Here is a 12,565-nt window from a genome sequence, read left to right as displayed (position 1 = left end):
CAACATCACTTTCATATGAAATCACTACTAAAATTACTTTTATTGTATACCAATCATAGCCTGTCAACTCAACAATTGTGACAAAAAAAGTGTTGAACTTGTTATATATATATATATATATATATATATATATATATATAGACTTACTCATATAAGACCTGTCTCTAAACAGGCTATATATACCTGAGCTTTCCACTAAAAAAGAAACAATAAAAATAATAATAATAATAATAATTCCTTCTGGTCAATTCCTAGATGTCCTTCAAAGAACAATTCAAAATTCATGATAAGATGCTGCAGTTCTTGTTTGTGGAGTGAAGAAAACATCATATGCACAATGCTGCAAATGTATAATCGGTTAGAAAACCACCTTAGCATTTAAGAAAGTTGGTGCTTGCTTTTAAAGTATAGTTATCTGTCTGGAATGCAGCCAAGTTAATGAAATGTCAAAAACTTGCTTCACTGACAATGGAATGTACAAGGTCACTCTTAAATTTCACAAAAGAAGTCAATATGCAATTACTGGTTATTAATAACTCTATCCAGTAATTGAAGTTAACTTGGATTCACCGATAATACAACTCAGCTCAATTCTTGCATTTGAATGTGAGGCTCGAATTGAAGTACTGTACAAGAACCATCTCAACCTTATGCTTCCGATAGATCTACATTCTCAGTAACAGGAATTGTTGATTCGGTAGATGGCTCTTGGATACCTTCGGTATCAGGTGGTTGAGATCCATGCTTTGCAGCAGCCTGCAAGACCCGGTTTTGAACATCTAAGGATGAAGGGGATGTTGGTAGTCCAATGCGGTTTGTTTCCAATTTTCCAGCAGCCCATGAAAATGCCTGAGCTCCAGCTCTGACAGGAGCAAGTAGCAGCCTTCAAGAAAAATAAGAAGATCTTAGTGTTAGAAAATTATTCAGTCAGATGATTCTTCTTGATAAAACATACTGACAGTAAACATGTGCTGCAGGGCACGACCTGGAAGTAGTGAAAATATATATATTATGCGGTTAGACCACTAGCATTTTGAGAGCTGCATTTCTCTATTTTATTTTCCTCGCACCATTTTCAGCAGAATCCTACTAAGGAATAACATTTCCCCATATAACAAATATTTGAAATCTAAGACTTATTCACGCTGGTCCAGGCACAAACAAATTTAGTAACATATCATATAGCTTATATGCAAGAATATCAATATGCCTTTTTCTATCAGCAATGTAGCTTGCTTGGAAAATTTTTGAACAGTCACCATCAAAAAGAAAGTTTGCGATGTTATGAAGTTACATTAATCCATTACATAATCGAGCTTTCACTTGATTTTAATTCTTAATATCATATAAATTATTACAAATCCTAAAAATAGAAAGAGAAAAAATAAATTATGATTCTGAAATTAATTCAGAAGTCCATTCATTAGTGAATAGATAGGATTACTGTTGAGTTCTATCCCATTTTCAGTGTGCCAAGGCAAACTTCTGGCGTACATCAAATCCTAAGTCGTGTCTATGTAAATTACAACAGTAAGTCAGCACAAAAGATAGCATTAGATAATACATATTAAACATTCATAGATCCAGACTGCCAAACTAACAGCAGAATAATCTGAATCTGAAAACCAAAATTTGTGTTTTAACATAATATTAAGAAGCATCCATCCCTTATCAATAAAATAGTCCAAGAAGGAACAAGAGTCCATATGTAAGATTTTCACCACCTTGTGATTGATTCTTTAAATAACTATGATTCATCTAAATATACATAAAAACAGGATATCATATAAAAAGGAATTAATCAGTCTCTCTGCTATCAAGATAACATGATCTTATCAAGCATTATGAAGTAGGATTTACCTCACATCTTTCTTAAAATCTTCAGGGCCCTCATAAGAAGCAACCCGCCGAAAGATGGTCTGGTAGAGTTGCAATAAACCCATCAATAAGGAAAGAAAAAAACACAAGGTTTAGGAAACTTAACAGGATTTTAAAATAATCTTATATATATATATATATATATATATATATATATATATATATATATATATATATATTTATATATATCAGAAAAATAGGCACCCAGAATCTGAGCCTACCCCACAAAACACTAACAATGGACATTTAGTACATGCAAGCTGAAGCAGGATCCATGAAAAGATGTGCTCAATGGGGATTTATGAACTATAGACCCTCCTAGTATAAGCAAAAATGGACCATGATATAACTAGAAGACCTTCCTCATATTACTATGTATGCAACAAATAACTCAACAAAGTCTGTAGACAGGAAGAAAACAAAAAACACTTTATCCATTGATATGGGCATGCACAACAATACATACATACATTTTTAAACAAAATTTTCTATGTTTCAAAATTTTTCCAACCTTAATTTGGAAAAAAAATTTATATAAACATTCATATGGAGAAGAGAATAAGCACCTGACCCAGGCCAACAATGCCTATGAGTTGTAGTGTCTTCTCCCACTCTGAGGCAAAGTTAACTTTGGTTAGTAGGAAAAGAAAAGGTAAACCAAAAAAAGTAGTATATCAGAGTAAGATTTGAAGATCATCTTAATAGAACTAAGTTCCCTAACAAGAAGTCAAGGTCAAGTTGAAGAAGAATGATATAGAAAAGTGTTAAATTACTGATTGTCCTAAAAGCTTAAGCTATTGGGATATGATAAAATTAATCATTTAACCACATAATTCTAACACTCCCCCTCATGTGTGGACCAAAACTACCTTTTAATAGGTGAGGCCAAACACATGATAATTTAAATGGAAGGTAGAGTGGAGGAGACATGGATTGAACTCAAGATCTCATGCTCTGATATCATGTTAATTTACCGATTGTCTCAAAAGCTTAAGCTATTAAAATATAGTAAATTTAATCATTTAACCACATACTTATAACAATAAGAATCAAGAATACACAATCAACTAAGCTTATTTTAATTTCTTTCTTTCTTTTTTAGGCTAGTATCACGCACTCAAGCTACAAATATTCCAGCTGGAACTAGGCAATTATCTAAACAGAAGCCACTCCTCTATCAAGTCAAGTAAAAGAAAGGACAAGCATCCCAAACAAATGATTGCCAATAACCACCAATAATTATTCAACAAATTCCACAAGTACTATCACTATGAGCATGGTTAGGAGAAAATGAAAATATATTAAGGAAAAAAAAACAATTAAAAATGATCAATTAATAATTTTTTTTTGATAAGTATGATCAATTAATAATTTGATTAGTTCATGTGTCCTATACACATTTACAGAAGGCTATCTAGTATCTACCATAGTCTGGGACCAATAAACATTCAAAACCCACTTACCCAAAAGACATAATTACCTTGGCCCTTACATTTCGATTTGGTGGATGAAACCACGAGAAGCGTTAACTCAAGAAATGTCAAAACATGTATGCCAAATATTACTACTTATGTACAAACCATAGACTCAATAAAGCATATCACATATAAATTGTTATTAAATTGTAAGTTCCATGAAAAAAATGTACACACCTAGTGTTGCATAAAGTGCCACAATGGAGCCCTGTAAACACAAAGTAGTCACATTGGTTAGTGAGAGATGAACTTGAAGAATTCATGTGATCAATTTCACATGAAACCCACCATTTTTTAAAGTAAAAGATTTTTTCCATTACTCAGCAAAAAAAAAAAAAAAAAGATTTATTCCATTGAAACTAACTCATAAGCAATACAAAGCACAAGAGAGCCTAGAGAATTGTAATTGAAGAATTCCAAGCAAAAAAAATCGAATTAGAAAACTTTGTAAGATTCCCACTGTCACTAATACGCAAGATAGATGATCATCCACAGAACGTTTACTGAACCAATCCTGCCAAACAACCAGCAAATCAAGCACTCTAGACAGCATCACCCAATGTACTCCAAAGTTACCAAAAACATAGCCCCACAATGCATAAGCCAAAAATCACATTAAGGTAACAAATGATCCACCAACTCCCCACTACTACTACACATACAAAACCAATTTACAGTTGTGAATCCTCTCTTTATAAGATTATCATTCATCAAAATCTTCTCCCAATTTGCTGTCCACTGAAAGCTACTCGCCATGGGGCTTTGGCACACCAAATTTCTCTCCATAAAAAAGATTATCTTCCTTGGGACATGCAACACTCCATAGTAAGACCAAACATCGAACACCCCAATTCCTCTCAAATTCCATCCCAATCTATCTGGACCCAAACTCCTAGGCAAACATGAGTAGAGTAAACCGAGCATGGATGCAACACCACCCAATTCCCAAACATTAAATTGTTTGATGCACCGAACATCCCAGTGGCTCTCCCAGAGCCTTTGGCACTACAAACCAAGTATGAAGATTCCAAAGCATTCTAGTCAGGTGCCAATGTGTACAGAAGCGGATACTTTTCTATCAGAGGTTGATCCCCACACCGCCTATCATCCTAAAAACGCATTTGTTCAACATTCCCCACTTCAAAGCACACATGGTAAGCAAGTCTGTCCCACCCTACCTAATTATCTTCCATAAGCTACACTCTTGTGTTCTTGACTCTGGCTTCATTGTCCAACCTCCCCCATCCACCCCATATGTTGAAACAATAACCTATCTCCACAACTAAGTCTCTTCCTCCACAAACCTCCAAAGCCACTTCCTTAACAATAAAGACAACTAAATTATGCACCCCAAACCACTACTTGCAATTGGGAAACCCACTGTATTCCAATCCACCAAGTGAAACTTGAACTCATCCCCCGATCCACTCCATAAAATATGCCTATGCAACTACTCTAATTGATTTGACACATGAGACGGGAAAGTAATCATTGAGAGACAGTAAGTTGGAATCTAACAATGATGGTTCAATTATTAACAAAAGAACTCATTTGCATTGGTCATTTAGTATTAGCTGATCGCAAAATTTTCCATTTAATCTTAATCTATCACACAAAAAATATTCCATAAATGTAAACCTAAAATCAACCAAAGAATATCTGGACAACAGAAACACATGATAGATCATATCCTCAAGTAACTTTTTTCATTAGGTGGATCATGGATAGAACTTGTTAAAGATGAGTTCCAGCTCATCTACATGCACGAGAGGTGGAGTCTAAATGCTTTGAAAAAAAAAAAAAAAGTTACTGATCATGTTCAATTTCTCCCTTTGGATTTAGGAGATAATTCTAAAGGTAACTTCTACTGGAAGAATAAGACACCTAAAATGGAATTTAATTGCAATTAACCAATAATTAAGCTACCATACACAAGACCAGAATTTTACCACACCAAACCCAAGAACTTGCACTGGAGAAGGACGGATTTCCTCCAGGATTGCCTCAGCTTCCTGAAATGACCCAAGTATGCATTAGTATAAAGTTTTTTTTTTAATAGAGAGAGAGAGAGAGAGAGAGAGAGAGAGAGAGAGAGGAAACTGTAAACAACAAGCACTGTTAAATGTTAATACTATAGATGTGTCAAACACAAGAAAATGAATTACAACTTTAAAAGAATATGAACTAATTAAATCCTACAAAACCAACATATTGACAGGTAATGCAGTTTGGAAACTAGTCTACACGGGCAACAACCTGCCCCTCCTTAACATTTGACAACATGCAAAACACAGCCACTTCTCAAAAGCTATAATGAATTTTAAACTGAGTCTTCCAGAAAATTATAGGAAGCAACTAAATGATTTCATTTATCTCTTGTACCCATATTTTTATCAGTTTGATATCTGGAACACACTAGTTTTCAACGTTACATTACCCAGGATAACATCTTTGATGCTTCTTTTGCTGTATAGCCACCCCACCTATAATATAATTACTCTAATAGCAACTGCTTAGTCGCCGTGTAATTTTGGATCTAGATTCAAAGACTCACAATCAAATTTAGTTATAAATCAGGAAAACGATTTACTCTGATCGGATAGCCTTCTTAAGGCACTGCATACACCTCCCAGTATTCGTTGGAGAGATTAACCGACCAAATATTGTATGGATTTAACTTTCATTCATTTCAAATTCCCTCAAACTAGAGTGCATATAGGAGTAAAAGGCTAAGTCACATCAAGAACGACAAAGAAATTGCTGTAGTCTGAATTTAATACTTCTGAGAATCCCTCATGGTTCTAAGAGTTCATTAATCCCCACACCTTATTTATGCTGTCAATTGATAGCCTCACATCAGTCACATTACTCAGTATAAAGCATTACCTTTTTTTTTTTTTTTGATCAACAGTATAAAGCATTACTTACAAACAGTTTAGGGGTGTCATAAAAAATATTATAAAGCATTAAAATAAAATTATCCAACCTATGTATTTCATTAACTTGGCTTTTCCCCCTTTATTTTCCAAAATTTATACTAGCTGACCAATGGCTCTCCAGTAGATAAAAAATTTATCAGTACCAGATTTCATCTATCAAATGTGAACATCAGTTGATCTTGGGATTCTAGCCATAATATAGAAATTCCAATCAAATAAAAGGAATCACAGAGGGCACAGTACCTAGGATTTGAATCTTTATACTTTACATATTGACATAGGAAAAAAGGCACTCAACAGGATATTATATCTCTCTAGGAATTTATTATAGGTTAAGAATGTAAGCAGCAGGAATGAAAGAAACACCTCATTGAGTACAGCAAGTGTCGTCTCTGGTTTGAGATCCTTAACACGGAGACCCTGCTTTACCCAAGATTGAAAGCCACCTTGGACCAAGTATGGTTTCTGTCATGTAAAGCAGCAACCAAATCATTAGTATACAGTACGATTATTAGCAATTTTCAAAGACCAATGAGTTAATTTGCTACTGCATAAGTTTCTTTAATAATTCAGGTACTACCAATTTTAGTTAAAATGATTTCCCACACAGCAGGAGTATTTGACCATTTTAGGAAAAATGAATTGAAGCTTCATCTTGCATTTAAGTTTCTTGAAATATAGTTTCTTTTCTTTTCTTTTCTTTTTTTGATAAGTAAATTTTTTTTTTTTAAGACTACTTTCTACAATAAGCACACAGCCAAAAGAATTACAAAAAAAAAAAAAAAAAAAAAAAAGTGCGATAAGAAAGAGGCTCTATAACCACGGGAATGGAGTCACTAGATGTGTTTCCCATGTATCAGACCAATGAAACTAAGTACCTACAAATAAGGCCAAATGCTGGTCCTCCAAACTATCCAAATCCTCAAACATACGTCTGCTATGCTCCCTCTAAATAATCCACATCAAACATAATGACACCAAATTCCAAATACCCGAAGAGTGCTTATTGAGCCAATTCCTCCACCCAAACTAAAGGTCAATCACTCTCCCAGCCTCCCAATAAAACCCAAGAGATCCCAAACGACCTACAAGCAAAGCTCCATAATTGATAGGCTACCCTGCAATGGAACAAAAGGTGATCCCTTGCCTCCCAACTACTTCAGCACGCACAACACCAATCCACTAAGGTATAACCTCTCCTCCTAAGGTCATCACAAGTGAGAATCTTCCCTACTCTGCCATCCAGACAAAGAAAGAAATTCATCTAGGAGCCATAACACTCCAATTTTCAAGAGAAACTGAAGGAAGTAGATCCACTCAAAACATAGTAATAAGAACATATATAAATTATAAAACCCGCCGTTGCTCTTCAATCTCCACCTCACCCAGTTTCCGCCTTCATTAGGAGGAATATGACAATCCAAAAGATGAGTAAAAGCAGCCACCAACTCCAACTCCCAGGAGGTGGGGGGAATTTAATTTTCTTGATGAAATAACTCTTTCATTCTTCTTTTCTTGTTACTTGGCAACTTTGATATATTCGAATACTGGAAAATTTAGAAATACTTTTGTTAAAGTAGAATCTTGAAAAGTTTAGAACACTTGCCTTAATCCCAAGATTTCTCAAGGACCTTGCGATGCCTTTGGAGCGAGTACCATCAGCATCAATGACTATGACCTTGGACCTGTCCTACAGGTAGTAGAAAAACAAAATTTTGAGATATCATTCCTCAAGCCAGATCCTAACAGGGCAAATCACAATAAAGTGCGTGATAAAGGAACCTTATGGCACCATAATAAATCTATATTCTCAACACCATCCATTAGATTCAGTTGTTATATAAATTACTAGGGGGATTTTCACACATTTAAAGCATCTTATGGTTATCACGTTGTACATGCATCTTTCTTTCATATTCATCATTGCACCTCCTTAGATTGTTTATAATGAAGGGAAAAAAGGAAGGAAAACATTGATTAATAATTCAGAGCCTAGAGCTCCACATGGTAGTTTGAGGTTATAGAGAAGTAAAGATTTGTAATTACTTTATGGTGTCCATAGTGACCAAACAAACCATGGGGCTAAAGCACAAAGTTTTTATAGGTCCAAATTCCAAAATGTTATTATGCACTTTTTATTAGGCTTCCATTTAAAAGTACTAAATCCCACGGTGTTAAGCTATTGAAAAATATCAAGGCGGCATACCTGAACGATCTTCAAATTTCGAATGACAGCAGCAATTAAGATGTCATCCAGTTCTCTTCCACTCTTTAATAACTTCCTTACAGAGTCATCAACCTGAAATTAACTAACAATAAGTAACCTACCAGCTCAGTAGCAAAGGGAGTGAAAAGCTGCTGAAATCAAAACATTTGTTTTTATTTAGCCTGTCATTAGTAGCAGCAACACAAAGGTACTGGAATTTCACTCTTCCTCATCACAAATAAATAATTTCTTGATACTTGTCTTCAAAAAAACATTTTGAACCAACCTCAGGTAGAGCTACACTCGCATAACGAAACCGAGCTGCACGTCGAAGATCAGGTATACCATCTCGTTCTCTTAGAACCTTCAACCAAGAAAAATCCCAGCACAAAAGATCAGCAGGAAATTCAACATTCAGAAACTCATAGAGGAAATATTCTTAACCTTAGGATGTGGAAAGATCTTCCTTTCATTATACTGAAAGAGCTAAAAAGGAACCATGAGTCTCTAACAGCAGACCTAGCTGGGGATAAAAATGAATTTTAACATGTTTTGAGAAGCAAGCAAATGATTGATTTTTAGCCTGTTTGATGGAGAACCGTGAGTCTCTAAAAAATAAAAGGCCAGAACAAATTACAGTCTCTTGCCTCAGGGCGGACATCAATGAGTACAGCATTCTCCTTCCCAGTCAAGACCTCCAAAGTTATTTTAGGAGATAAATCTCCAGAGTAACCACTGTATGTCCGCACCCAATAAAAAACCCTGCACATATCTGATAAAAAGTATGAATTTCACATGCAAGAGATTAAGCTATTTTCCTAATGTAAATAAATAAAGAAATTTTTTGAGCACAAAAGAATAGTCATACCATAAAGTGGTTGAGGTGCCAAGTAAAAGAACAAATGGAACAATTGGATCCGAAGGATCCAAACCTAAATTTTTCTCCAGCCCCTCAATAGCAATATAAACCTGTCCACAGTAGATAAATTCAGCATGTAATGTATGAACATTATACTGATATCAAAACAACTTTGATCATGTTTTTTAAAATAAAATTATTAGGATGTCTAGAGCAAAAGTTATGACTGATGCCCTGCCCGCCAGAACTCAACCAGATTATCCAAACCATTTGGACCTTTTTTGGAAATCATTCTCTATTATTTAAACTAACATGGGCCATATGGCAATTTTCGATTAAATCTGAATTATAGGAAAAATGAGCATCTCACAATAGAGTGATATCATTGAATTATCCAAACCTGTTGAAAAGCCGTCCTGACTGGCCTCAAGAGTTCTATTGCTCTCTCTTCAGACAAATTCAGAGCATCCCTAATGTTTGGAGGAAGCCTCTCCTTAGCAGACCCATAAGAATAAACGATAAAGGAAGTCCCATTTGTCAAAGAATCCTCCACTGCCACAATTGTACGCCTCAATACATCAACAGCAACAACAGATGCTTTACTTGCAGCATCCTTCAAGTCACTTGAAAAGCTTGTTAATCTATTACTAGCCAATTCTCTGCTTTGATCAGCAGTTGAAAACACTCCACTAATGGCATTATCCACTGCAGCAGTAGACCTTTTAGTGATAGATGTGATTGACGAAGTAATTGCATCTAGAGAGCTTTTCACAACATTTTCTCCCTTATTTACTGAAGCACTAAAGGACTTATTAACACCAGCCAGGAAATCATCAATACTTGTTTTCGAATTTAGCAATGTATCATTATTCATGTCTAGAGAGTCAGATACAGAGGTTGGATACTCTGGTGTCATTTCAGTAGTTGATATGGTTTCAGGTTCTACAGTTCCTAGTAAAATGTTTGAATTTTGAGGTGACTGCTCCATCAAGTCCATGAATTCCTCTTCCACTGCAGCTGTGCTAGAATTCTCTATATAATTCACTTCAACCCTTCCTAAGAGGTGTCGCTCATTTATTGTTCCAATTGAAGAACTCCAGACATTTGAAATCTTGCATCCCAAATAATCTGATTTTGTAAGGCAGGAGTGACTGTTAGAGTAGAAAGACTTTATAGCTTGTGTTTTAAAGATTTCTCCACGGGATTGATTTCCATTTGGCAAGCCTAAGAAAACACTGTGTTCCACAATACATCTGACCTCAAAGTCCTTCTGGAATGGAGACAAGGATCGCAGTCCATGTAATGAAATCTGCATAATCCATTGTTTTAAAAGTATATCAATAAAGAAGAATACACAATAATGCACCACATAACATCATGCAAGGCTGATTTATATGTGCTTGGCCTTGGAAGTCAATGAGGCTAAGAGTGCCTTCATTTGCTTCTCAAGAGCAGAAAAATTCTATTTGTGTTGAATCCTCTAACCAATTTTTTTTTCTTTCTTGAATTTTCCAACAAAAGATACAGAATATGTACATTTTAGCTCTATCAGCCCACGGTATAAAGAAAGCTGGTTCAAAATTTTCAATATGTCAACATAGAGTATCAAGAAAACATAAGTTGACCCACTCACTTGATCCAAATTTCCAATTCATAAACTTCTTGTCAACAATCAAATTTTTAAATCTATGTATATCATTATCATCAATTTCACTCCAATGCTATTATAGACTCGATTTATTGGATTAAAACTGGTTTCAAGGAAATCTTCCAATGCATCAACCATTAATTTTTGCATCTCTATATATGCCATACATATAATAGTAGACATATCAAACACGAGATATATATATATATATATATATATATATATATATATATATATATATACATACACATATATATATTCATTCCTGATAGTAGTAGACATGCCCAACACATACCATCTGAAACAATGTAACAAATAGTGCTTTTTTAATAGTAGAAAATTTTGCCACATTAAAATCTCTCAATAAAACAGTAACAATATGAAGATGGTAAAACCATCCATTTGACCAAAGTATATTTAACATTCAATTACATCGGATGAAGGGAAGAGCACCCAATTTCACTTGTACAGAAATTAAAACTCTAACAACTTGGTATATATTCCATAAAATAAGCAAAGTACTTACATAGTTCAAAGTCAAACTTCATAAAATCAATAAAAACAATTATATCAATGACATTGATTGTAAATATTTTTACATAATAGCTAGTGATTTATATTCAATAAATAAAGTCTCACCTGAGAATGGGAAGCACAGTTTGAGGTGGCTGAGCAAACAGGCAACATTGTCACATCAACTTGAAATCAATACCAAAAAAATCTCACCAAGCTCTAATCTTTCTGCTTAAAACAACACAAATATACACAAAGATCATCAACAAAGAACATCAAACTCAAAATTGACTAAATACAATCACTTAGAACTAAAATCAAAATGACCCATCTTACTTTAAGACCTTAAAACTTAATTCTTGAACTGGGTTTCTTATAATTCAATCTACAATGACGGCCAAACAGACAAATAGTGATGAAAGTTGAAGAATTTTATAGAAGAATGGGTCTGAAACTTGTTCTTACTTGGAAGTACAGTGATCTGAAAAATGGGTTTCAATGTTTTTGTCAGACACAACTGTCCAATGAAAGATATACTAGTGGATATAAGTATGTATGACGAGGCAAATCGTGTGGCTTGACTAGGCCGTTAGCTTCATCTTCCATGGCTACTCTTTGCCTCTCGTTTTATTCTTGTGGGGACAGTTTTTTTTTTTTTTTTTTTTTTTTTGTGTTTGATTATCTTTTGGAGTTTTCAAACGTGGCATTGAAAAATTTTGGGAAATTATCTAAAAGGCACAAATTTATTTTATACCATATTTTAAATTATACTGCAGAATTTTAATTTTTTTTTTTCAATTAAAGTCCAGAATTCAGCAATCGTTTCAAATTAATTTATGTTTCACCTAGGCAAAGATTTTTCTTTAAAAACAGAGTTTTCTCTCTCTACACTCTTTGTTACTTACCAAATTAATTTATGAATAAACTCTAGGTGAAATGCAAATTCAATTAATATTTTTCGGCTTTTCTCTTATCCATTACGATCTAAAATGACAAATGTGAACAAAGCTTCAAATTGAAACAATTTCATAAGTTTGAGACTTTAGT

General features: G+C 34.3%; 1 protein-coding gene across 3 annotated transcripts; it reads right to left on the bottom strand.

Moving 5' to 3' along the window:
* Window positions 1-347: 347 nt before the first annotated feature.
* On the bottom strand, window positions 348-12,113 carry LOC142631321 (uncharacterized). 3 transcript variants are annotated; one of them, XM_075805471.1, is made up of 14 exons: window positions 11,984-12,113; window positions 11,645-11,746; window positions 9,758-10,666; window positions 9,367-9,467; window positions 9,146-9,260; window positions 8,785-8,862; window positions 8,499-8,591; window positions 7,899-7,982; window positions 6,659-6,757; window positions 5,303-5,365; window positions 3,531-3,561; window positions 2,445-2,491; window positions 1,861-1,919; window positions 348-883 (listed from the first exon to the last, which is right to left on the bottom strand). In XM_075805471.1, the coding sequence occupies exons 2-14, from the start codon at window positions 11,690-11,692 to the stop codon at window positions 649-651; spliced, it is 1,962 nt and encodes a 653-aa protein (XP_075661586.1). In that variant the 5' UTR covers window positions 11,693-11,746; window positions 11,984-12,113; the 3' UTR covers window positions 348-648. The 3 variants fall into 3 exon arrangements, with proteins under 3 accessions (XP_075661586.1, XP_075661587.1, XP_075661588.1); XM_075805472.1 differs by having other exon boundaries at window positions 11,855-11,994; XM_075805473.1 differs by lacking the exon at window positions 11,984-12,113 and adding an exon at window positions 11,863-11,972.
* Between the last annotated feature and the right edge of the window lie 452 nt (window positions 12,114-12,565).

Source organism: Castanea sativa, chromosome 4 (assembly GCF_040712315.1).
Source record: "Castanea sativa cultivar Marrone di Chiusa Pesio chromosome 4, ASM4071231v1".
NCBI lineage: Eukaryota > Viridiplantae > Streptophyta > Magnoliopsida > Fagales > Fagaceae > Castanea > Castanea sativa.
The sequence above is the reverse complement of the archived record's forward strand: the minus strand, read 5'-3'. Positions and strand labels throughout refer to the sequence as shown.

Bases quoted from the DNA above. Each gene is read 5' to 3' on its own strand.
- LOC142631321 (XM_075805471.1), bottom strand. From the start codon at position 11,692: ATGTTGCCTGTTTGCTCAGCCACCTCAAACTGTGCTTCCCATTCTCAG. The intron at 9,261-9,366 runs GTATGACTATTC...AGATATGTGCAG, and splicing joins GGCACCTCAACCACTTTATG to GGTTTTTTATTGGGTGCGGA. The intron at 5,366-6,658 runs GTGTTTCTTTCA...GGGTCATTTCAG, and splicing joins CACTTGCTGTACTCAATGAG to GAAGCTGAGGCAATCCTGGA.